At 39.8% G+C, this 25,329-nt stretch overlaps 1 protein-coding gene across 2 annotated transcripts in view; it reads right to left on the reverse strand.

The window, feature by feature from the left end:
- The window catches only part of STK32A (serine/threonine kinase 32A), a 152,449-nt gene that overhangs the window by 22,748 nt on the left and 104,372 nt on the right, over positions 1–25,329 (reverse strand). For both annotated transcript variants that reach the window (XM_050794027.1, XM_050794028.1), the window contains exons 6-8: positions 22,993–23,030; positions 13,764–13,853; positions 3,385–3,482 (exon numbers count right to left, since the gene is read on the reverse strand). In XM_050794027.1, coding sequence (XP_050649984.1) covers positions 3,385–3,482; positions 13,764–13,853; positions 22,993–23,030 — 226 coding nt within the window. The remainder of the gene's footprint in view (positions 1–3,384; positions 3,483–13,763; positions 13,854–22,992; positions 23,031–25,329) is intronic.

Raw genomic sequence — 25,329 nt, forward strand, 5'->3', positions numbered from 1 at the left:
GTATCCATCACTGGGACCTCAGAGTATACAACCTGTTATGGACTGAATGTATCCCCCCAAAATTCCTAAATTGAATCCCTAACCTTCAATATGATAGTATTTGGAGATAAAGCCCTTGGGAGGTAATTGAGGTTAGATTAGGTCATAAGGGTGGAGCCCTTAGGATAGGATTAGTGGCCTTATTATAAAAAGAAGAGAAAGAGATTATCTTTCTCCCTGTCATGTGAGGGCAAGAAAGAAACTGTCTGCAAATCAGGAAGAAAGCCCTCACCAGAACCCAACCATGATGGCACGTTAATCTGACTTCTAGCCTCCATAACTGAGAAAATAAATTTCTGTTGGCTAAGCCACCCATTCTGTGGCGTTTTGTTAAGGCAGATATTGCAGACTAAAATTTTGGTATTGAGAATTGGGGTGCTGCTGGAACAAATGCCTTAAAATGTGGAAGTGACTTTGGAACTAGTTATTGAGCTGGAAGACTTTGGATGTATGCACTAGAAATATGGATATTAAGGGTGATTCTGGTGAGGTCTGACAGAAATGAGGAACATGTTATTGGAAACTGGAGGAAAGGTGATTCTTGTTATAAAGTGGCAAGGAGCTTGTCTGAACTGTGTTCTACTATTTTGCAGAAGGTAGAAATTGTGAGTGATGAAATGAGATATTTAGCTGAGGAAATTCCTTCCTTCCTTCCTTCTTTCTTTCCTTCCTTCCTTCCTTCCTTCCTTCCTTCCTTTCTTTAAGATGGAGTTTCGCTCTCGTTGCCCAGGCTGGAGACAATGGTTGCTCACTGCAACATCTGCCTCCCAGGTTCAAGTGATTCTCCTGCCTCAGCCTCCCAAGCAGCTGGAATTACAGGCATTCACCACCACAGCTAGCTAATCTTGTATTTTTAGTAGAGATAGGGTTTCTCCATGTTGGTCAGGTTGGACTCGAATTCCTGATCTCAGGTGATCCGCCAGCCTCAGCCTTCTAAAATGCTGGGATTACAGGCATGAGCCACTGCACCAGGCCAGCTGAGGAGATTTCTAAGCAAAACTTTGAAGGAGTAACTTGCTTCCTCCTGTCTGCTTATAGTAAAATGTGAAAGGGAATGTTTGAATTGGAGAAAAAATAGTTAAGCAAAAAGCAACCAGAAATTGAAGATTTCTATCCATATTGCAGAAAATGAGCAAGACTGTTCGGAAGAGAACACTAGAGTGTAGCTGAACAACCAGTTGATAGACATAGAGGGCATAGCTCATGAACTTAATTAGTTATCTCAACAGAAGCCAGAAAGAAAGAAGGGATTATACTAGCAGATGCTGCCAGTTTGAATTTAAGGAGATAGACAAGGTGGCACGGAATGAAGAAAGGCTGTCAGACTTCTTGGACTTTACAGGCTGGGACCGTAATGCTATCCAGCTGTGAACACGTGGTATCCTTCAAGTAAAAGGAAGAAGGATCATGAAGGTGATTCAGATATCATCAGGGCTGCCATTCCCATTACACGTCCAGAGTGCACTGGCTTGGGGAGCAGGGTTGCCTCCACCTCAGTTTCAAAGGGCAGGACTACCACCCAACAGAGCTGTGTAGACAGAGCCTTCACAGAGAGCCATGTGGGTAGTGCCTTTGTGTAGAGCCACTTAAGCAAGTCCCCTCTCCCCATCGCCAGCCATGAGAGTGATGCTCCCATGCCCATGTAGATCTAGAGGGCAAACAAACAAACCAAAAAGATTATTCTCAAGTTTTAAGCCATAATAGAATTTTCTTTGATATGTTCTGGACTTGTTTAGGAGCTGATGCCCCTTCCTTCTTTCCCATTTCTCTTTTGAAATGTTGGAATGGGATTGTCTATCCCACAGCTATGGTACCATTGTATTTTGGAAGCACATAACTTGCTTGTTTTTGTTTTTTGTTTTTTTAGTGATGGGGTCTCATCTGTAGCTCAGGCTGTAGTGCAGTGGCAGGATCATGGCTCACTGCAGCCTCTACCTCCTGGGCTCAAGTGATCCTCCCACCTCAACCACCTGAGTAGCTGGGACCACAGGCATGCCCCACCATGCCTGGCTAATTAGAAAAAAAAAGTTTTTTTACACACAAGGTCTCCCATGTTGCCCAGGCTGGATATTATATTCCTTGAGCTCCTAGGCTCAAGGAATCCTCCTGCCTCCTGCCTCTTAAAGTGTTGGGATTACAGGCATGAGCCAGTGCCTCGCCACTTGTCTGCTTTTATCGGTTCACAGCTGAGGAGAAATGTTGCCTTAGGATGAATCATACCTTGAGTCTCACCCCTAGACAATTTCTATGATGTTTAGATGAGATTTTGGACTTTAGACTTTAGAGTTGATATGGGAATAAGTTAAGACTTTTGGGACTGTTGAATGTATGTATTTTGCATATGAGAAGGACATGAATATTGGAGGGGTCAATGGTAGAACATCATGGACTGAATGTTTATGTCCCACTCAAAATTCAGTTGAAGCCTTAACCCTCAATGTGATGGTATTTGGAAACAGAGCCTCTGAGAGGGAATAAGGGTTAGGTTAGTTTATGGGGTAAGTCCCTCATGATGGGATTAGTGGACTTACAAGAAGACAAAGATCTCTCTCTGCCATGTGAGGACACAGAAAAAAGGCTGCTGTCTGCAAGCCAAAAAGAGACTTCACCATAACCCGACCATTCTGGCATCTTAATCTCGTACTTCCAACCTCCATAACCGAGAAAATAAATGTCTGTTATTTAAGCCGTCCTGTCTGTAGTATTTGATTATGGTAAGCAGAGATGACTAAGATATAACCTTAGGAGCGTATTTCCATTATGTAATAGTTTGCACAAATTGTATAAAATATGTTTCAGCATATTTGCTTTCTTTTCATCTCTTTTTTCTAGAAATGAGTTTCTTAGTTTAAGAAATGTTCCTTTAAAAGGAAATGACTCTAATTTGTCACTGAACCCAGAACCCAGGAGCCAAGTGATAGAAATCCAATACGACAGAGCATGAATTGTGTTGTATTAATAATTCACACTAGCCTTGGTGAGGTATGTCTGAATTAGAGTCCTGTACTGTGACTGCAAAATGAACTTTCTTTAAACAAACACAGATATTTACACAAGATATTTAGTGAGGTGTATTGATTTCTCCTCTTTGGGAGTTTATAATATCCATATTATTCCTTTACTTTTAACTGTGTAATTTAATGTTAATTGATTTGGTTGGTCCCATATGCGGGACAAATGAATTAACCTGTGCAGAAATCTCAAGGGGTGTTATCAACATCACATGGCATAGTCGATTTCAGCTTTCAAGTGAACCGATTGGTTCTTAGCAAACAACACATTCTTTCATTCTAAAATAGAACTTGCTGGAAAAATAACCAAAGAGGAAATGCAATACTACAGTACCCGGCCTCTCAGCAGTTCATATGCCGTCACTCCCAGGGACCACCAGTCAACAGCAAAGGAATAGCCTGCTCCTTTTCTGGAGCTGAACATCTCGGGTGCTGAAAAACACGAAAAATTAGACCAGTTTCATTCCCTGAGACGTTAATATTATATTTTCTCAACATGTTCCTCCAAAGGAGAATTACCAGGATAAAAAATATAAACACTTTGATGGATGTTTATCATCCATTGCTAGATTGCTCTCAGCAGGCAAACATTTCTGATTTTCTAATCTCTCTCAGTAGCCTCATTCATCAGCCAACACACACAGGCACGCATAGGCCTTCATGGGTAAACTCTTCTCTTATTTAGATCATGCACCGATTAAAATGTGGGTCCTATTGGGCCTCAAATATGTGGCTTGCCCTGAAATCAAGAAGGCTAAGAAGATGTTATTTGTTTTGATTGGGAAGGTTTGAACTAAAGTATGTAAATTTCTATAACATTTGCAGACAATGCTCAGAATTTGGTAGAGCATACATTGGATAATCTCTCTGTCTCAGAGTCACCTGGAAGCAGCAAGGGAAACACTTGCAGCCATCTATTGGGGATGAGGGAGGGAGAAAAGAGGGAGCGAGCATTCTGGAGCGTGTAAGGTTTTACAATAGCTGTGGGTTCTTTACACTTTGTGACTATAATTCTTTCAATTGATTCCAATGGAAGGCAGAGCTACAGTCAATTTTACCCCCAGAGAGGACCCCCAAGTTATGCATTCTCTAAGCACTTTGACACACCATGAACCTTTTACTTACCCTTCTGAGAATAAACCTAATTCCTGAGGGATGTAATAGGGAGAATGAAGCACAAAGCAAAGGCAGGGAATGCTTCTGCATGCTTACCACTATATTCTTACTGTCTAGTACAGAATCTTGCATTCAGAGTCACTGGAGAGAAATTTGTTGAATGAATGAACAAATCAACTGCTCAAGCAATAGTTGTGATCATTAGCTCTGCAGCTGTGCTGTCTGGGTTCAAATTCTACCTTCACCACTTACTGTGACCTTGAGAAAGTTGGCAGAGTCTGAGAAACAGCAAAATCAGAACAATAAGCCAATCTTCCTCTTTTCTTTCTTTCTTTCTTTTTTTTTTTTTTTTGAGACAGGGTCTCACTCCATTGTCCAGGCTGGATTGCAGTGATACAATCATGGCTCACTGTAGCCTTGACCTCCCAGACTCAAGTGATCCTCCAACCTCAGCCTCTCGAGTAGCTGGGACTACAGGTGGGTACCACCACATCCGGTAAAATTTTTGTGTTTTTTGTAGAGACAGGGTCTTGCCATGTTGCCCAAGCTGGTCTTGAACTCCTGGGCTCAGGTGATCCACCTGCTTTGGCCTCCCAAAGTACTGGGATTACAGGTGTAAGCCACTGCACCCAGCCAATAAGGCAATCTTTATAGAGTTAGAAATTAACAGTGATAATCCATGTCAAAGTCCCAGTATGATGCCTAGCACTTATAAAGTGCTCAGAAACATTGGGTATGCCTCTAGAGAGGCAAACATTCATAATAATTGACCTAGTTGAAAGATACGTACGACTCATCCCAAGCCTCCTGTATAAAGTGCTGGTTCTGGGCAAAGGAAACTGGTATGACATGGGTCCTGCACACACAGGTTTGCCCTACCCAGTGCACTCATGTTCTTTTTAAGTAAAATCCTGTGGATGACATCCAAGTAGAGAGGTAGAGTGTTTACATCCCAATGCCCAAGACTGGCCCTGACTATAAGAGCTTGATGCAGCAGGAATAAGTAGGGCTATTTCCCTAGTGCATTCACCTCTCATGCATCACTGCATCCTTTCTGCAAGTTACAGCTCCCAATGCAATTTGGGAGATAATGGCCCTGACCCCACACTACTCCCACAGATAGGATGGACTATATTTCTGCTTTCTCTTCTCAGTATCTCACAACAAGTCATATCAGATAGTCCCCCAGGTGACGGGTGACAGACACGTCACTTAGAGAAGCTACAAAGAACTTTGAGGGATAATCAGAGCCACTGTGCTAAGAAAATGCCTATAGAATAAACATTACTCTAAAAAGGTATGTATCTGTCATATTGGATTATCCTTGGGGTTTACATGAATATTCTTTTCACTTTCTTTCTTTCCTCCAGCTTTATTTATCCAGTATTCCTTTTTATCCTCTTCTACCTGGTCTATTTTCAGGCATGAAAACATTTTAATACACATTTATTCATTCAGCAAATATTCATGGTATGCAAGGCATTGAAGCATTTTGGTGGAACATTAAGAAGAAACTTTATGACAACATACAAAAACATAACAGGTGAGTAATTCTTTTGAGCCCTCAAATAGCTGAGAAACCAGAGCAGGAAGATATTGAAGGGCTTTCACCAACCCTTCAAGAAGATTTCCTGCACCTAAGAGAGTACTAAGAGAGTTGGAGAAGGCTAGGTGTCCTTCAAAAAAGCCACTGAGTATTTTGTTTGGTATTGTTCCTTAAGTATTTCTATACATATATTCAGAAAAGTAAATAAAACACTGCAGAATTTAACAAAGAGTTATAAGCAAATGTCCATATAGTCATAATACAGATCAAGAAATAGAATCTTGTCCCCATCACTGTGTCCCATTCTGTTTATAAACCTAGAGGTCACTGTGCTAAATTTTATGTTAATAATTTTCTTGTTTTTCTATATAGATCAATCTCTATGTACATATTTTTAGACAATAGTTTAGCTTTGCCTATTTTAAATAGCTCCCAGAAACTGTGGATAAATTGCCTAGCTATCTATTTATTTGTTTCAGTGCTTTATAATAAAGGAAACATCAACAAAACAAAAAAAATCTGTTCCTTGTATTCTATAAAATTCCATTAAATTAAATCCTATTAAATCAAATCGTATTCCTTGTATTCTTTGTTGTCTTACTTTTCTTACTCAATGGTATGTGTATAAGATTTATACAACTTGCTCCATGTAGTTGAGTTTGTTCACTTTTAGTGCTATATGAATATACTGTAATTTACCTATTTATCCCATTGTTGATAGCCATTTGCGTTATTTTCAGTTTGGGACTATTGTGAACAATGCACATTCCTATACATGTAAGACTCCTATAAGTGCATATCTCTTTAGAGTGCATTCCTGGCAGGGGAACTGTTGGTGATAGGAATGTGTATCTTTTCTGTGTACTAGAGAACACCAAACTGTTTACCAAAGTGACGTATAAATTCACACTATGACCAGTATTAGATCAGGGTTCCTTTTGTTGAACATCCTTACCCACACTTGGGAATAACTGACCCTTTATTGCCAATCTGGGGAGTGTGTAATAGTATTTCACTGTGGTTTAAATTGGCATTGTCTTGTTTACTAATAAGCTTGACCACATTTTAATATGTTTATTAGATATTTGGATTTCCATCATTTGGTTTTCAGATTTTTTAAAAACATGGATATTAAATTTTGGTCAGGACATAAAGAAAGGGACCCAACACTAATCTACACATTTAATGGAATTAATTCATGGAACTTTACAAAAATGATCCTAAATTTCATCTACAAGAAAAAAAATTGTGGAAGTAATATATTTGGGAAAGAATGAAGAGAGAGTCCTGCATCCCATGTATTAATCTATAAAGCTACAAGATTTGAAATCTACAGAATATAGATGTTAGTACAAAAATGTATTTAGTTTATGATGAACATATTTCAAATCAGCATGGAAAGGGACTTATTTAATACATAGTCTCAAAACAATTATTTAATAATCATACAAAAATAAAGTCAGATCCTTCCCACATATGTTCAGTCAAAATAATATACAACTGAGTTAACTTAAAAAATGAAAGCATAATCAGAATAAAAATATTAAGAAAACACATCTAAAATCTGGTAAGAAGGCCTTGCTAAGAATAGCATCAAAGTTAGAAAACATAAAGTAAAAAGACAACTGGCTTGATAATATTTTTAGCAAGCTTTTCATGTCAAAAATAGGCCATAAAACAACAAATTAAAAATGAGAAATTCTATTTGTAATGAAATGTACAACAAATATGATACACTAGGATTTCATATTCCAAATACACAAAAGGTAAGAATTATTTACATAATTAATAAGAACTATTGGAATAGGATAAAAGTATTAACACCTTAATAGAAAAGGAGCAAATAATTTGAACAGGCAATTGACAAAAGAAGTCAAAGAAATACTGTGGTGATATTATAATGCATATCATTATTACTTATCTTTTTTGGGACAATTAAAGATATTGATAGTGTAGCACTGATGAGAATGCAGGGAAATGAATATCTTCAGACACTTCCAGAGCAAGTACAAATCGATATGAATTTTCAGAACAGAAATGTATTACCATGTAAAGCCTTTGACCAGAAATTATTTTGCTCTTTTAACTAATCAAATTAGTTAAGAAATAAAAATTGCATATATTGTATACAACACTATGTTTTGAAATAAATACATTGTAGAATGGCTGAATAGAGCTAACTAACATGTGCATTACCTCACATTACACACATTACCATTTTCTGTGGTGAGAACACAACATTTTCTTTGAGTAAACTTCAGTAAGAGAACACATTATCATTTTTGAATGAAAATTTATCACAAAGAAATAACTAAGTTCCAGGACATAATTCTGCTAACAGGATTTTTACTACAAATTTAAATGTACAGGTTGAGTATCCCCTATCTGAAATACTTGGGACTAAATGTGTTCCGCATTTCAATTTATTTTTTCAGATTTTGAAATATTTGCACTATACTAGTTGACCATCCCAAATGCCCAAATCAATCTAAAATACTCCAGTGAGCATTTCCTTTGAGCGTCATGTTGGCGTTCAAAATGTTTTGGATTTCGGAGCATTTTGGATTTGGGATTTTTGGATTTGGGATGCTCTACCTGTATTTCAAAATGAGAAACAACCTAATATTCGACAATAAAAAACTGATTAAGAGAAGTGGGTTTCCATTTTTAACAGAGGCATGTTTATTGACATGAACAAAGGGACAGTATTGCAGCATGTAAAGAGTTAGGGCTCTGGCATCAGAGCCCTGTGACTGTCTCCAGCTTCACATTCAACAAGTTTCTTAACCTTTCAGTCTGCTAATTTCTGAAGTGAGAACAATATATACTATAACAATAGTACTGTATATACAATATACTACAATAATTATATGTTAATATATTATACTGTAACAAAACTGTAACGATAGTACTGGTCCCACAGAATTGTTTTTAGTTTAAATGACATAATGCTTGGAGTTAGAACGGTGCTTAACATTTAGGAAGAGCTCAGCAATGTCAGCCATTCTACCTTCATCATTTGTCACATCATCATCCATGTCTCAGGCACTGCATGCTTCTAGACTTGGGTTTAATTTCATGCTCTGCCAATCACTTGCTGTGTGATTATGATCACATGACTTACTCTCTCTCTCTGGGCCTGATTTTTTTTTAACGTATAAAATCAAAACAATAGTAAAACCTATTTTATGGGGTTGAGAGTTTAATAATAAATGTTAAAAACTTAGCAAAGTGCTTGGAACAATAAATGTTCAATATATGACGCTATCATTATTATTATATTATAAAATGAAGATTTAGGTTACATTTAGCATGATCAAATATTTTAAAAACGTAAACAGTGTGTGTTTGTGCTTAGGAAAAAAGGTCTGGAAATAAACCATAAATATCTATTGGCAAAGGGATTAATTTCCTTTTGCTTACTAGTCCATAGTGAACTTATTTTATATATATATATACACACACACACACATGCACATACATATATATATAATTTGGAGGAGAGTGTTTTAATTGGTTAACTCTAAGTAATCTGGATTATATTCACACAGACAAAGGAGAAGAGAGAAGGAATAATGGAGGGACCAGAGGGAGCATAGAGGTAGAAGACAATAAATTGTAAAAAGCAAAACTTCCTTGCTGGATCGAAGGTGGTGAAGAACTGGCATACTGTCTTATTATTTACAGAGCTATGGAACTGATTTAAAATATGCTCAACATCTTGTGTTAGTAGACGAATATTTCTCCAATCTTCATTCAGTATTTTTGTTAGTTATCTTTCTTTTTAGAATTCTTTTTGTTCTTTCTGGTGAATTGCTACTTAGTATCCTATGGAAGCAATATAAAATGGGTGCTGATAGATTTGGTAGATTCTACCAAATCATTGGGAGCATAATTTTTAAAAAGAGACAGCAGACTTCTACCTACAATACCTCTGCAAAAGACTCCTATTGAAAAGGTGGAGTGTGGCAATCACATAATCATTTTGGAATAAGGCAAGAAACATTTGCAATATGTTAGCCTAACTAAGTTGACTCAGAACCATTTAAAAACCACAGATAAAAATATTTACAAATATATATTTTTATTTCTTGCTAATCTTCCTTTTAAGAAAAAGCTTGATTTCTCAAATCATACAGAGCTTGATTTAAATCTAGACTTTTCAATTATTAACCATGTGATCTTGGCCAGATTATTTAGCTTCTGATTTTTCTCATTATAAAATAGTGATAAGTATAGTCTACCCCATAGGGCTGCTGAGAAAAATAAATGAATAAATGAATGTAAAACATTTAACACCTTGTCTGGTCCGGGGAAAGATTTCAAGAAATATTAGTCATTGTTAATTACAAGGGTAAAAGTGGAAGGTGCATACAATTTTTCCTAAATTCCAATTCCCCAGTTCTATCTTGTGAGAAGACTAGAAATGCCAACTTTGAAAAAATTACATTATACAGATATTATACTCAAAACCACTGGGGAGAGGAAAGAAAGGTGGCCTCCTCGTACTTCTCTCACCATGGAAACGAACCCTGGAAACCCAGATGCACATTTTCTGATTTGGCTCCAAGAAAATAGCCCTTAATATGGAAACCCAGGAAACCTGGAGAATAAACTCATCAGAGCAGCAGGCTTGGATATGCTTTTTTATCATCTGAGTACCATCGGTTTTAGGCAGAAAATAGGCTGAATTATATGTGTCCATTATTTTAGAAGTGACAAAAGAGATTTATTCCCCCCACTGCTAATTGGAAGCCATGAAATTTGCAGTTGTTCAAATATTATAGAAAATAAGGCTCTTTTTTTTTTTTTTTTCTTATAGAAGATTTCTGTTGGAAAGTGAGGTGGCTCTGCATGTAGCGGATCTCTTTTCCTTTCTCTCTCTCTCTCTTTAGTTACATGGGGGAAGAGAACGAAATATTAAAATAAAATGGCATTGCTCTTGTCCTTGATTTCAAGCTGAAATATTTTGCCTTTGAATTACTCTGACCATACAATTCATTCCACCCCTGACATAATCCCACCAGTTGAAACAGCAACATCACCTGCTTTAAGCATCTTAACTAATTAGGGTAAAGCATGAGTAGTTGTTGTTGTTATTGTTGTTTGTTTTTTCTTTTGAGATGGAGTCTCGCTCTGTTGCCAGGCTGCAGTGACTCAATCTCGGCTCACTGCAACCTCCGCCTCCAGGGTTCAAGTGATTCTCCTGCCTCAGCCTCCCGAGTAGCTGTGACTACAGATGCACGCCACCATGCCCAGCTAATTTATGTATTTTTAGTAGAGATGGGGTTTCACCATGTTGGCCAGGATGGTCTCAATCTCTTGACCTCATGATCCGCCCGCGTCGGTCTCCCAAAGTGCTGGGATTACAGGCGTGAGCCACCGTGCCCCGCCAAGCATGAGTAGTTTTTAGTCTATCATCTGACAGCAACTGTGCAGTGTCTAACTCCTTGTTTTTGCTGGATAAGGAGCTCGCCTAATGATAGCTCAGTCTGTTGCCTAGTAAGTTTTAGTCCTATTTGCTTACTACATTTACTTTAGATGCTTTACAATTCAGTTCTGTGAATTTTAAAACTATTCTCATATCTGATTCAAAGCTCCTTCACCCACTCCGCTGGACTGGTTTCAGCCACCCCGGAATGGAGGTGGAGGACTGATCTGGCTCTCACACATGTCCTTCTACCTTTTCCTAGAAAGCACTATTTGTTTTAGGACATGAAAGAAGGGTAGTAGAGGCAGAGGGGTCCTCACACATGTGCTACCCCTGCAGAGTAATCTCCCTTTAGGGGTCTGTGGCAGAAGTTGTGAATCCTAGCTACACAGAGGAATTACACTAAGAGCTTTAAAACACCTTATGCCTAGGCTCCACTCTCAGTAATTCTGATATGTTGAGCTCTACTGGGACTTGTGGTGTTTTCAGGAAGTCACACTGACAGGAGCCTCCCTCCCTTCCAGGCTATACTCCTGGGCATTGGAGGGTCCCATGTGAAGCGGGATCACAGCCTATAGCTAATCCACCTCTCTTCTCCCCAGCACAGTCACATTCACTGCATACCTGTCTCCTGCTGCTATGATCCCCAGAAAGACTAGCCCCCAAACTCATCAACCTTCCATGGCCAACCAGGCTGTGTTAACTCCAGGACCAGTCAGCAAGTCCGGTAACTACACAAATATCTAACCAAGAATGAAATTCCAGGTACCTCTTCTTGCAGTCACTCTAACAATTTACAGATAATTCTTTTGAGATCTGACTCACTTGCCTTAGGAGCAACCACAGGGAGAAGGGAGGGAGAACTCCCTCTTTCTGAATACTGTGTGCCCCTCAAGGGCACTAGCTCTCTCCTTACATTGTTGGGGCTGGACAGGAGGTAAAGCTAGTTCTGCTAAAAACTAGTTCTGGTGTCTATGTAGAGATGGCTGCTCCCAACAGGTGAACTTAGAGTTTGTAGTTGATTTGTTACCACAACTAAACGTGAAACCGACTGACAATTTTGCATCTAACACTATCTTTTTGGTCACCCCTTAGTAAATGCTGAATCGTCAAGGCAAAAACAAGTTCCTCACCTCGCTACACACAAGATACTACAAAGACATTTAAACTTTCTGAGGCAGAATTTCCTCACCTTTATTTATTTTTTTAAATAATTTATTTGTTTTTAGAGACAGAGTCTCACTCTATCACCCAGGCTGGAGTACAGTGGCATGATCATAGCTCACTGCAGCCTTCAACTCCTAGACTCAAGCAATCCTCCTGCCTTGGCTTCTAAAGTTGCTGGGACCACAGATGGATGCCAGCATCCAGCTCCAGAATTTCCTTATCTTTAAAAAGAAGAATTCATGGGATTGTTATGGCACTATGAGTAAATCTAAAATTATAGCTGGGAATGCATTTTGTAAAGTTTATAGCTCTATGCATGTAATGCAGTATTATGTAAATAATGGTTAAAATAATACTTTGCCACTTATTGCCATTCTGCTTATTACTGTTTCCTACTTCTTTGTCTTTGTTTTGTTTTGTTTTGTTTTGTTTTGTTTGAGACAAAGTCTCGCTCTGTCGCCAGGCTGGAGTGCAATGACACAATCTCAGCTCACTGCAACCTCCGCCTCCCAGGTTCAAGCGCTTCTCCTGCCTCAGCCTCCCAAGTAGCTGGGACCATAGGCGTGTGCTACCATGCCCAGCCAATTTTTGTATTTTTAATAGAGACAGGGTTTCACCATGTTGGCCAGGATGGTCTCAATCTCTTGACCTCATGATCCGCTCGCGTCGGTCTCCCAAAGTGCTGGGATTACAGGCGTGAGCCACCGCGCCCGGCCTTGTTTGGTTCTTTTTTTTTTTTTTTTTTTTTTTTAGTAAATCTGCTCCCACTAGAATGTAAGCTCTAGGAGCTGAAGACCTTGTCTGTGTTGCTTTCTACAGGGTCACCAGCATCTGAAACGGTGCTAAGCACACAGAGACAGTTAGGTATTTATAGAATTAGTTAATATTTTTGTTAGGAAGTGGGTACAAATGGTCTTCCTTGACTCATGAAATAAGTTTTCCAAATGTAATCAATGGTCCTTTCCTATCAACATCATCTTGGGTGCTTGCTAGTGGAGAAGACCCATGAAATCAGAAGCTCCACAGGTAAAGTCAGACAGGAACTTATCAGTTCTAGCTGCAAGTCCCAGATGATTCCACCTATAATAGATGGTGTTGCCGGGCGCGGTGGCTCAAGCCTGTAATCCCAGCACTTTGGGAGGCCGACACGGGCGGATCACGAGGTCAGGAGATCGAGACCATCCTGGCTAACATGGTGAAACCCCGTCTCTACTAAAATATACAAAAAACAAGCCGGGCGAGGTGGCGGGCGCCTGTAGTCCCAGCTACTCGGGAGGCTGAGGCAGGAGAATGGCGTGAACCCGGGAGGCGGAGCTTGCAGTGAGCTGAGATCCGGCCACTGCACTCCAGCCTGGGCGGCAGAGCAAGACTCCGTCTCAAAAAAAAAAAAAAAAAAAAAAAATAGATGGTGTTTACAGGAATGAAAAACAAAAGCCACTCATGAAACCCATACCCATGTAAGGCTTGGTGCCAGCCATGGTGGTAATCTGTGTCTCCCTGGGCAGCATCGCAGCAATGTTGAAATCTGTGATGTGCACGTGCCCTGCAGAGAGAGAAGAACCACACAGAAAGTTAAGTTCCATTCAACCCAGTGGCACAACCATGCTTCTAACTGAAAGCACCCAATTAATCTGTTAATTCTTGTAGGCTAGTTGCAGTCCATCTCAAGGCCAATATGGTCTTAAACCAGCAATTCTCCATTTCATGATATGCAATGATTAGTCTCTGTAAGTCTGGAGTGCAGCCTCAGAAAGTTTTACCCTTAGTAGTTAAGAATTTGTGGTTAAGTAATTCTAGTTAGGCATATTTTGTCTGTTGGTGACATTTTAAGTTGGTTTAGCCTATGAATGTTATGAAGGAGACAGCCAAAAGATACTCAAAGTATCACGTTTCCAAACATCTCTTACGGGATTATATTTTTTAAAGAGGCAAACAGGCTGGGCGCGGTGGCTCACCCCTGTTATCCTAGCACTTTGGAAGGCTGAGGCAGGTGGATCACTTGAGGTCAGGAGTTCGAGACCAGCCTGGCCAAAATGGTGAAGCCCCGTCTCTACTAAAAATAAAAAATAAAAAATTAGCCCGGTGTGGTGATGGGTGCCTGTAATCCCAGCTACTTGAGAGGCTGAGGCAGGAGAATCACTTGAACCTGGGAGGCAGAGGTTGCAGTGAGCTGAGATCACACCACTGCACTCCTGCCTGGGTGACAGAATGAGATTCCATCTCAAAAAAAAAAAAAGAAAAAGAAAAGTGAGAGGCATATATTATTACTACAAAAGTGGCATGAGTATGGATACGAATATTTATTCCCTAGCCAAGAAAGCATCCGTTTTCTCCAAGTTTTTCTAAAATATTTTTGTATATATTTTTTGTCTGATAGTTCAGGTTGGCCTCATCAGTCCCCAACAAAATAACTGTTTTCAAGGGATAGTGTGTGTGTGTGGGGGGGGGGCGGGTGGGAGATCAACTTTAGTTTTTTTTTTTTTTTAATTTAATGTAATTTTTGGCTGGGCGCGGTGGCTCACGCCTGTAATCCCAGCACTTTGGGAGGCTGAGGCGGGCGGATCATGAGGTCAGGAGATCGAGACCATCCTGGCTAACACGGTGAAACCCCGTCTCTACTAAAAATACAAAAAATTAGCCGGGCGTGGTGGCAGGTGCCTGTAGTCCCAGCTACTTGGGAGGCTAAGGCAGGAGAATGGCATGAACCCGGGAGGCGGAGCTTGCAGTGAGCCGAGATCGCGCCACTGCACTCCAGCCTGGGCGACAGAGCGAGACTCCGTCTCAAAAAATAAAACAAAATAAAATAAATAAATAAATAAATAAAAATAATTTAATTTACTTTTTTTTTTTTTTTTTTTTTTGAGATGGAGTCTCACTCTGTTGCCAGGCTGGAGTGTCATGGTGTGATCTCGGCTCACTGCAAGCTCCGCCTCCTGGGTTCAAGTGATTCTTCTGCCTCAGCCTCTCGAGTAGCTGGGATTACAGGCGTGCACAACCACGCCCAGCTAATTTTTTTATTTTTAGTGGAGATGGGATTTCACCATGTTGGCCAGGGTGTTCTACGATTTCCTGACCTCGTGATCTGCTTGCCTCGGCCTCCGAAAGTGTTGAGATTACAGGCGTGAGCCGCTGCGCCCGGCCAATGAGTTTCATTTTTAAAGGGATTCTATAAAGAGCACTAGACCGGGAGCCAGGAGGCCTGGGTTCTGCCTTGAACTCTGCCTCTAACACATAGTAGACTTTAAGTCCTTTTCCAAGGTGGATCTAAATTTTCCTTTATATAAAAAAAGAAGTGGTAGACTAAATGATCTCTAGGGTCTCTCTCAGCTTTAACACCCAAAGCAATATAGTGTGGGTCTAATACTTGTATTTGGCAGGGAGCACACTCTCTGAGGTGCTCTGGGGTCCCTGCATTTACAGCTAGAGGGAACAAAAGGGCAGTGCCAAAAACTCAGGCAGACAAGCCTATTATGTTAGCTGTTGGCATGACAGTCATCTGCTTCAGAGAATCTTGAAGTGTTGGCATTTCCATTTCCATGTGTCTGTGGTTTTGATGAGATACAGCTGTAACTGGAGGGCATGTCATCAGATTCTTCCAGGGCCTACAGTCCACACTCCCCATATTAAACTTCATTGTCTGCTCCCTGATAGTATCCAGCCTGCTGCTAAACATAAATCTCACTGCCTTTATCACCAGGATTTTATTTTGTGCAGAAAGTGTTTTGGCTTTGTTTATGTGATGATATTGCAGTAAAGGTAGCACTCATCGAGTTAAAAGGTATTCTTGCTGGAGTGGCACCAATGCCTGATTTCAATAACTTACCCTATCATAGCATAGGTTGTCTCTGTTTTTTCTTTTTCTCTTTCTCCCCATAGGTTCTGCTCATAGTGTTGGACCAGTGAGTCACAAAGCTTAATACAAATCAGGTGAGTCTGGAGACGGTTGTGAAGCACCCATTTCTTGGAATCAGCCTGCTTGACTTCAAGTCTAGGTTCTACCACTAACTAGCTGTGTTACCTTGAAAACGTCACTTATCCTCTCTGTAAAGTTGGAAAGCTAATCATAGTCTTCTCAAGAGGTTATTGGAAATATTAAATGAAATAATGATTACGGGAGACTTAGCACAGCATTTGGCAAGAAGTAAGCGTTTAATTGTTGATATGTGTCATTATCAGAAACGTCAGTGTAATTTTGCAAAATACATGTGCCTGGGCTTTGGTCTCCTGAAACTCCAATTCAGTGGGACTTGTAGGGGATCCAGGTATCTGTAGTAAAAACAACAAATTCCACAGGTGATTCAGATGAGCAGCCAGACATGCAGCTATCTACTTTAGTCTGCACAGATTTTCCAAGCTGACTCAGCTACAAGATTATCTATGCTCATGTAGAAGTGGAAGGTAGAGAAGGTTTTAGAGCCAATTGGTTCCTACAATGTAGTGCCCAGACCAGGAGTATCAGCATCACCTGGGAACTTGTTAGATATGCAAATTCTTACACCCCGCTCCTCCCTGAGCTCTATTATACTAAATCAGAAACTCTGTGGGTTGGGCACCAATGTTTAAATAAGCCCTCCAGGTGATTATGAGACCTAATAAAGTTTGATATTACAGTTTTAAAAGAGGGCCTGGCTTAGCAGAACATCTCAACTCTGGTGAGTACTCATTACACGTCAATTGAAAGAATGTTGAATGTTTTCCTTTTAAGTATTGTTTACACTTACATGATTAATTCAGTTTTCAAAATGTTGTTGCACAAAGTTTATCCTTTAGCCTAGTGAGGTAGGCCCTATTTTATGTATGAGTCATTTATGGCTAAGTTCAAAAAACTCAAAAGTTACAGAGCTGGAGTTTAGACCTAGAATTTTGTCTAGGATCCCTTTGTCAGGCTGTGAATCTACCAAAAACTTTGTGTGCTGTATCACAAGACCAAAGAACTGAAAACCTAAAACAATTTCTGATTGTCTCAGAGTTCTAGTCCACTTCCAGGATGCCTATTTAAGGACAGGGAGAAATTATTTGAGGGTCAGTTTCCACTGGATCTTCTAGCCTGGTGCTCCTCAGCTAAACAATGAAAGCAGAACTTTACAGAATGCTGGTCCTAAGACTCAGTCCCAGGTCCGGCTACAGCCATGCCTCGCTTCTACTTACCGTGGTGACCTATCTGCCAGGTTCCCTTCTGTGTTTTTTGTTTTTGTTTTTGTTTTTGTTTTTGAGACGGAGTCTCGCTGTGTCGCCCAGGCTGGAGTGCAGTGGCCGGATCTCAGCTCACTGCAAGCTGCGCCTCCCGGGTTCACACCATTCTCCCGCCTCAGCCTCCGAGTAGCTGGGACTACAGGCGCCCGCCACCACGCCCGGCTAGTTTTTTTTTTTTTTTTTTTTTTTTTTTGGTATTTTTAGTAGAGACGGGGTTTCACCATGTTAGCCAGGACGGTCTCGATCTCCTGACCTCGTGATCCACCTGCCTCGGCCTCCCAAAGCCTTCTGTGTTTTGAAAATGAAATTTGACTGCTGGATCACAGGAAAGGGTTCACTCTCCTACTGATTGAAGGACACAGGAATTGCCTTGGGAATGAAGGACTCCTCTGGCTTTTTTCATAAGCCCAGGCCTTGGGTGAACCTTAGAGCAGAGTTTCTCAACCTCAGCACCATTGAAATATTGGTGCTGGTAATTTTTTGTAGTGCAAACTGTCCTGTGCTTTGCGGGATGCCTGCTAGCATCCCGGCCTCTACCCACTAGCTGCTGATATCACCTCCCAACCCTGGCTGGAATCCTGATAATCAAAAATGTCTCCAGAAATTACCAAATGTCCCATGCAGGGAGAAGCAGTAGAGCAAAATCATGGCCTGTTGAGAATCACTACCTTAGTGAAAAGTTTTTCAGGTGCAAGCCTCAGAACTTCCTAATTTCCCATCCTAGGGGAGAGTTTCTGCCTTTTCTTTTTGCTTCTATTGCTTGGGACAGGGGATTATATAAAAAAATCTGAATTCATCTTATGATGCCATTGAATCCAGTCATCATTGTTGTCATCATTTACACTCTTACTGCTCCTGTGCAGAGCCTGAGGATCTCTGTCATCAACACAGTACTCTAGGGCACCATAACCACTTGGTTGGCACTGCTCCCAACTTTTAAGTCTCTCCTACTTGCAGGTGTTTAGAATATGTGCCCCACATTTTTCTGAGCTGCTTGCTGAAAATGCATAGCCCTAGGTACTACCTAGGGAGTGATTATCTGGGGATAAATTACTGTATTCTATACTGTATGTTGTTTTAAAAGGAAACTGTCCACTTTATCTTTTGGCACATGTTGAGACTCTGCAATGAAAAGGCTGTTAAGATGGCAGCCTCGGTTTTTTTTTCACCTCCTACACTAAGTTTTTGCCTCTATTCCTTGTAACAGGATGGTATTAAGAAACCTAAGTGACAAATGATGACATAATTGTCATTTTCTCTGACATGTCAAGCATATATTACTGTTCCTCTAATTGTAGCATTTCCTGAATAAGAAAAATACAAGAATTTTAGACACTATGGAATTGATAGAATTGGATGGGGTACTTAAATTGGTAGGAAATGAAAATATACATTAGGATAGTGGGTCGGGATGTGCTCTAAGTTAAAAACATTTTTAAAGGCAAATTCTGATGTACAAGAAATATTTATTCACACAGAGGATTTCTCATTTTACAACTGGCTTCTTTAAATGTCAATCTTTTCAGATGAATATAAAGAATATGAATCAGTAAGAATACAGGTTTCTGCCTGTTACTGAATCGTGTTGCATTAAAATGTAAGCAACATGGTGTGATACACAGCTCACTTGTAGGGATGGGCATAGGAGGCACCAGAGAGACAGGAGGTTACCCTTCACAGTGGCTGAAATTTCCACACAAGAGGCCCATGCTACAGCCCATCAGGGAGGAAATATTGTAAATGGAGATAGAGAAGGCAAATGAAGTTTGAAATATGAGCTCCACATGGAAAGTCACACCAGCAGACACTCTAAAAAGCAGGCATTGATTTGTGGTTCAGCTGATTCTCACAAGATCAGCTGTACATAATGAGCTGGGGGGAGGTGAAAAACAGGAATTTATTCATTGAATAGTGGTTAGTTACATTCCTTGAGTAATGTCTGAGAGTCCTACTTTTTCAGAATCTGAACAAACAGAAAGTAAATAACTCCAGAAAAATTATGATCTCCGGAAAGAGATCCCTAAGACAATGTTTACAAAAGGGCTCTCGGTCTTTTTTGTTTGCTCACTTCTGTACCATTCATACACAATCTTTCCCAAAGCAATTGATTTTCAAATTGAGTTAGGGTAGGAATATAATACAGAAAAGCCTCTTCTTAATTCATGGACCAAATTTTAAAAAACGTTGAGAATGAAAGCAGCCCTTGTAAATAAGACACCAGATAACAGGGGCAGCCTGAGACTCTCTCTCCGGCACACTGGAATGATGGCTTGTATCCTGTAAGCAACAGAGCCCCAGCTCCACAAAGAATAAAATGTCATGACTGCGCCCTTGCCCCCTGCACACATGAAAGACAGCAAATGGACACAGAAAGTGTAGTTACCTGAGGATGAAGGGATAAACAAAATGGTTTAAACACAAGATCTAACAAGTAGACAAGCAGAATATTTGGTATATCACTTCTGAAATCAAAATAATTATCTGGGAAAGACAGCTTTTACAGATTCTATCTGGTAGAGATTTGGTACATATTAGGTATGTATCAGCATAGACAAAGTCACATAAAACAAGATGAAGCATTCCCAGCTTCCTTTCCAAGAAAAGAAAGCCATGACTACCTCATACGAGTTGTACTAATATTTGACTTTTATTGAGTGATTTCTTTGTGACAGTCATCACATCAAGTACTTTACACGTATTAGGTCAGTCTTTACAATGACCCCAAGATGTAAGTGTTCTTTTGATCCCTGAAAAAACTAAGACAAAGTTTAGGCAACTTGTCAAACCTCTAAGGACTAGTCAATGAGTGAGATGGCCGGGTGCGGTGGCTCACATCTGTAATCCCAGCACTTTGGGAGGCTGAGGGGGGCAGATCACGAGGTGAAGAGATCAAGACCATCCTGGCTAACACGGTGAAACCCCGTCTCTAATAAAAATACAATAAATTGGCTGGGTGTGGTGGCGGACACCTGTAGTCCCAGCTACTCGGGAGGCTGAGGCAGGAGAATGGCATCAACCCGGGAGGTGGAGCTTGCAATGAGCACAGATCACACCACTGCTCTCCAGCCTGGGTGACAGAGCGAGCTTCCATCTCAAAAAAAAAAAAAAAAAAAAAAAAGTAGATGAGTGAAGTGTGTTTTGAATGAAGGCAATCTGACTCCAGAATTCACATTCTTAGCCACACTGCTACACAATTAATCTTTCACAAGGGTAGTCTCTAAGGGTGGTTAAACTTGAAGATTAATTGATTTCTTCAGGTTTTTCTTCATCTGCAATGACCAAGTCGCCGAGAAAATGAGGAGGAAGAAGTTGACTGAAGGAGAACAGGATGTCTTAATGATAGAGATAAGATGAAGCCATGGATGAGACCTGGGGTGAAAACACTGTTCTCTGAATGGAGGATAAAGCTTGGAAAGTGTTGGATTGATAGGACCTACATGCCTCCATTCAGGGCCTCTATAATGGCAGAACAGCAGAAATCATGCACAAAGGCACCCAGCTGAGGGAGCAAGTGAGGACTAAATCCTAACTTGGGTTCTCCTTGGTAGGCCATGTGCTGTCAGGAAGCTGTGGCGGGCAGAGGGAGCACTTTTCCCTAAGTTCCACAAAGGTGACCTCTCTAGGCTAGAAAAGAAGCTAGTGGTAATGGTTTTTCTCCCCCCAGCAAGAGACAGAGTCTCTCTGTGCTGCCCAGGCTGGATTCAAACTCCTGGGCTCAAGGGATCCTCCTGCCTCAGCCTCCCAAGTGACTGGTACTACAGGTGCCTGCCACTATACCTAGCTCTGAATAGCTGGTATTTTAAAGAAAGTCACCTTCATGCTAAATCTCACCGTTGCTTACATTTCTGAGAATCAGAGACTCTGTTTTCAAATGTCAGAAGCAGTAAAGGTAAGGGAGAAATAAGGCATTGGAAGAAAGTGGAAAAAATCTTTTTGGACAGTCCATAAATAAGTAATGACACTGAGCTTTGAAATTAGAGGTCATATACCAGTGTTTCTTAGCCCCCTGAGCACAGGTGGAATCAGGCAAATCAGGCTCAAAACTAGGTAAATAAATAATGAGAAATAGATGGTACTTGGAGTTTCAGTTCCACTTGCAAATCCTTTTTGTAAAAATTGAGTAAGGAGCTTTTAAGATTTAGGACTCTCCTCATCTAGCAGCCTTCTAAAGACATAACAAAGAGCTTATTGACACTGTTAACATTTATAACATACAGTCTGTGTGCCCTACAGATCTTCCCTGATGTTCTAATAAATCTAAATATACACAAAAATCAATAGTAGGAAGAAATTATACACATTTAATCACTGCGGGCAAAAGGTTATTCTAGAGGGTATAATCAGTAGTTCTTGAAATTCAGCATTCACTTATCACCATCTTGATTATTGCCATATCCCTATATCACAAATCTGGATAACACATATACTTTTATCGTTTTTATGTTTTTCTTTAACTGGTTTTTCGCAAACTAAAATTTTTAACGAGAAAACTTGCTATCTCTTCTGATATACATTGGTACATATTAGTCATGTGCCGGCATAGACAAAACCATATAAAACAAGATGAAGCAGTTCCAGCTTCCTTTCCAAGGGGAGAAAGCCACGACCACCTCACAAAAATTGTACCAATATTAGACTTTTATTGAGTGATTTCTTCGTGACAGTCACTGCATCAAGTACTTTACATGTATTAGGTCAGTCTTTACAATGACCCTAAGATGTAAGTATTCTTCTGTGATATCAAAGTAAATGTAAAAATCAATTTGCAAATGTAAAACCAATTTGCCTTTTATAAGAAGGAATGCAGAAAAGTAGATGCAGTTGTTCTCACTCATAGGTGGGAACTGAACGATGAGAACACTTGGACACAGGAAGGGGAACATCTTACACCTGGGCCTGTCATGGGGTGGGGGAGCAGAGAGGGATAGCATTAGGAGATATACGTTATGTAAATGATGAGTTAACGGGTGCAGCACACCAACATGGTACATATATACATATGTAACAAACCTGCGTGTTGTGCACATGTACCCTAGAACTTAAAGTATAATAATAATAAAAAAAATAGTGGATGCAATGAGAACAAAATAATGTCATGAATGTCTAGGTAGATGCTATTGCTGGCCAGATGCTCTCAGCTTGAGGCCTTCTGTATCATTATAAAAAAATAGGTGATTGTGTGTTATATTAAGGTCAAAAAACACTAAAAAATTGTGATGGTTTTCTTGAAGAAATATAGTAGTGGGAGAAAATGGAGTAGAATAGGATTTTCTCATTAGGTAAATTCAATGTGATTTAAGGGCGTATTGTTGTACCATAACCTGCCATAAGTAATAAAGTTCCCCCATATTGTCTATGAGGAGTTTGTACATACAGCTCAACTGAATAGAGCAAAATACGTTTTTCATGTGTAATACCCCTCTGCTGGGAATAATCAACTTTTCTACATGCATGTCATGTACTTGATTAGAAAGAAATCACTCACTTACCATGTTCATCAAGTAAAATATTGTCAGGCTTCATATCCCTAGAGGAGTAAAAAGAAAAAAGAAAGTTGCTTATAATAAAACAAACAGAACTAAGGGGTAGGGGCAAGAAAATGCTCAAGAAAGCCAACTAGAGTTGAAACAATGTACTAGCTTCTCAATACTCATCTTCTCATTCAATTCTCACAGTAAATTTATGAAACAGAAAATTCCCAATTTCTAAATCAGAAAACTGAAGCTTAACCCAAGGTCACAGAGCTAGTAAATGGAAGAACTGGGCTCTGAACCAAGGCCTCTCTCATTCAAAAACTCAGACTCTAAACTTCCTATAGCATATTGTATCTAAGCATGTAGATATTGGTCCATTGGATCATATAAAGCATTTACAGTGCCATAAAGTAACATTAGTAGTATTAAGCATCATTTTCTTATGTAACTCTAGAATTACACAGATGATGTGAACTTAAAGACTATAAATGGGAAAAACATGATTGATAATGTAGTTATACAACCACCCCCTGTCTCCCTTTGCCTCCTCACATCCACACCTGCTGTTGCTTTGCCTGAATTAGAGTCCTCTCACTGAGTGCACTCAGACAACACAGCTTCACCCTTAACCTCACAGCTCAGATGCCACTTCCTGCAGGAAGCCTTCCTGATTTTTCAATTCTGGGTCAAATTCCCCCTAACCCCATATATTCTGACCACACGGGATACTTCTTCCACTGTAACATTTATCACACTTTATCACACACTTGGTTCTGTTTATTGATAATGGGACTTGTTACTCATTAATATTTTTAAGTAAAGAGTAAGCTGACAGACTTGGTCTGTCAAAGATTAAGGTGGTATTATTCTAGCAGCATGAAAGCCATTTGACAAGGCTGAAAATGTGTTCCCAAAACCAGCTTCAGAATTTCTTCCCTAATGGATTCTATGAATTTAGGCTGAAGGGCTTTAATGGTACATTAGGGAAAGGCAGTAAAAATCTGAGAGTGGAAAAGTGAGGGCTATTATAAAGTACAATGTGATTCTTTGATTCAGGAGTGCTCCTTACTATAATATTCACCAAGGCTTTGCAAACTCTATCATTCTATCCTCCAAGTATTAACCATCAGACTACTCCCTTCATTGGAAGAAGGTGGGTTTTGTGCTCTCCTATGGATTTTTTTTTTTTACTTTGCTATTTTTTCAGTCATTTTAATATAAAAATTGTGTGTTTAAAGTGGCCAACATGATACTTTGATGTAGCGAATTTCCAGTATATAATACAATGTCACTAACTATAGTTATCTTGCTGTACATCAGTGTGTAAAAGACTGGTCCAAATCTTTTCACTAACTACCCTAGGAATAATAATTAAATAACTATAGGTCTTATAACATCCTAAAAGAAATATTCTGACCAGGCACGGTGGTGTGTACCTATAGTCCCAGCCACTCAGGAGGTGGAGGAGGGAGTATCACCTGAGCCCAGGAGTTTGAGGCGCATTGCACTATGATTGTGCCTTGAATAGACACTGCACTCCAGCCTGGGCAACAAAGCAAAATCCCGACTCAAAAAATTTTTCTAATCTCTGCAAGTTTTCCAAGTGGACCATGATGTCAGGGATGGTTTCTCGATTAATATCATATTCTATCCCAGTGCCTCATGGTCAGTAAATGAAGAACTTAATGACACCCAGAGAAATTCCAGTGCACTCAAGAAGGCTGATCCTAACAGTATATACAGAGCACTGTGGCACACCATCAGATACTCTCTGCAGCATAAAGCTAGAGATAAACCAGGTGTTTGGCTCTTTCCACCTCTTCAGATCTACATCCAGTGAGCATCAGGTACTGTTTGCCAGGTGAGAAAGAGGCCCAGAGGAGCCCTACCAAGGATGGATGAGAGTTGAGTGAGGAAAGATCAGTATAAAATTTCTTGGCCTGAATTTATGAGGACTTACTGGGAGAAATTAATTGCTGTGGATTTGACATTTTATGAGCTTTCTGTTAAATCCCTGAGCACCATTTTTCTTATTTATTGAATCCATACATCATTGTGTTAACTACTTTTCCCAGAAACTACTTTGAAACTTAATAACACGGAGATCAGAGAGGGAACAATTAGTTTAACGTGATACTTCTTAATTAAATCTTGTATTCATTTATTCATCAGATATTTACCTACTTTGGTAAGTCACTGTAGTAAGATACAGAAAACCTAAAGATAAATCAGACATAGTTCCCTTGGGATGGAGAGGATGAGAAAGCTTCATAAAGAACAATGACATAGAATGGGAAAGGGGTATTTTTACTGCAAATTCAGAGAAAGAATATAAGAAAAATTTAAGAAAAA

Source organism: Macaca thibetana, chromosome 6 (assembly GCF_024542745.1).
Source record: "Macaca thibetana thibetana isolate TM-01 chromosome 6, ASM2454274v1, whole genome shotgun sequence".
Lineage (NCBI taxonomy): Eukaryota > Metazoa > Chordata > Mammalia > Primates > Cercopithecidae > Macaca > Macaca thibetana.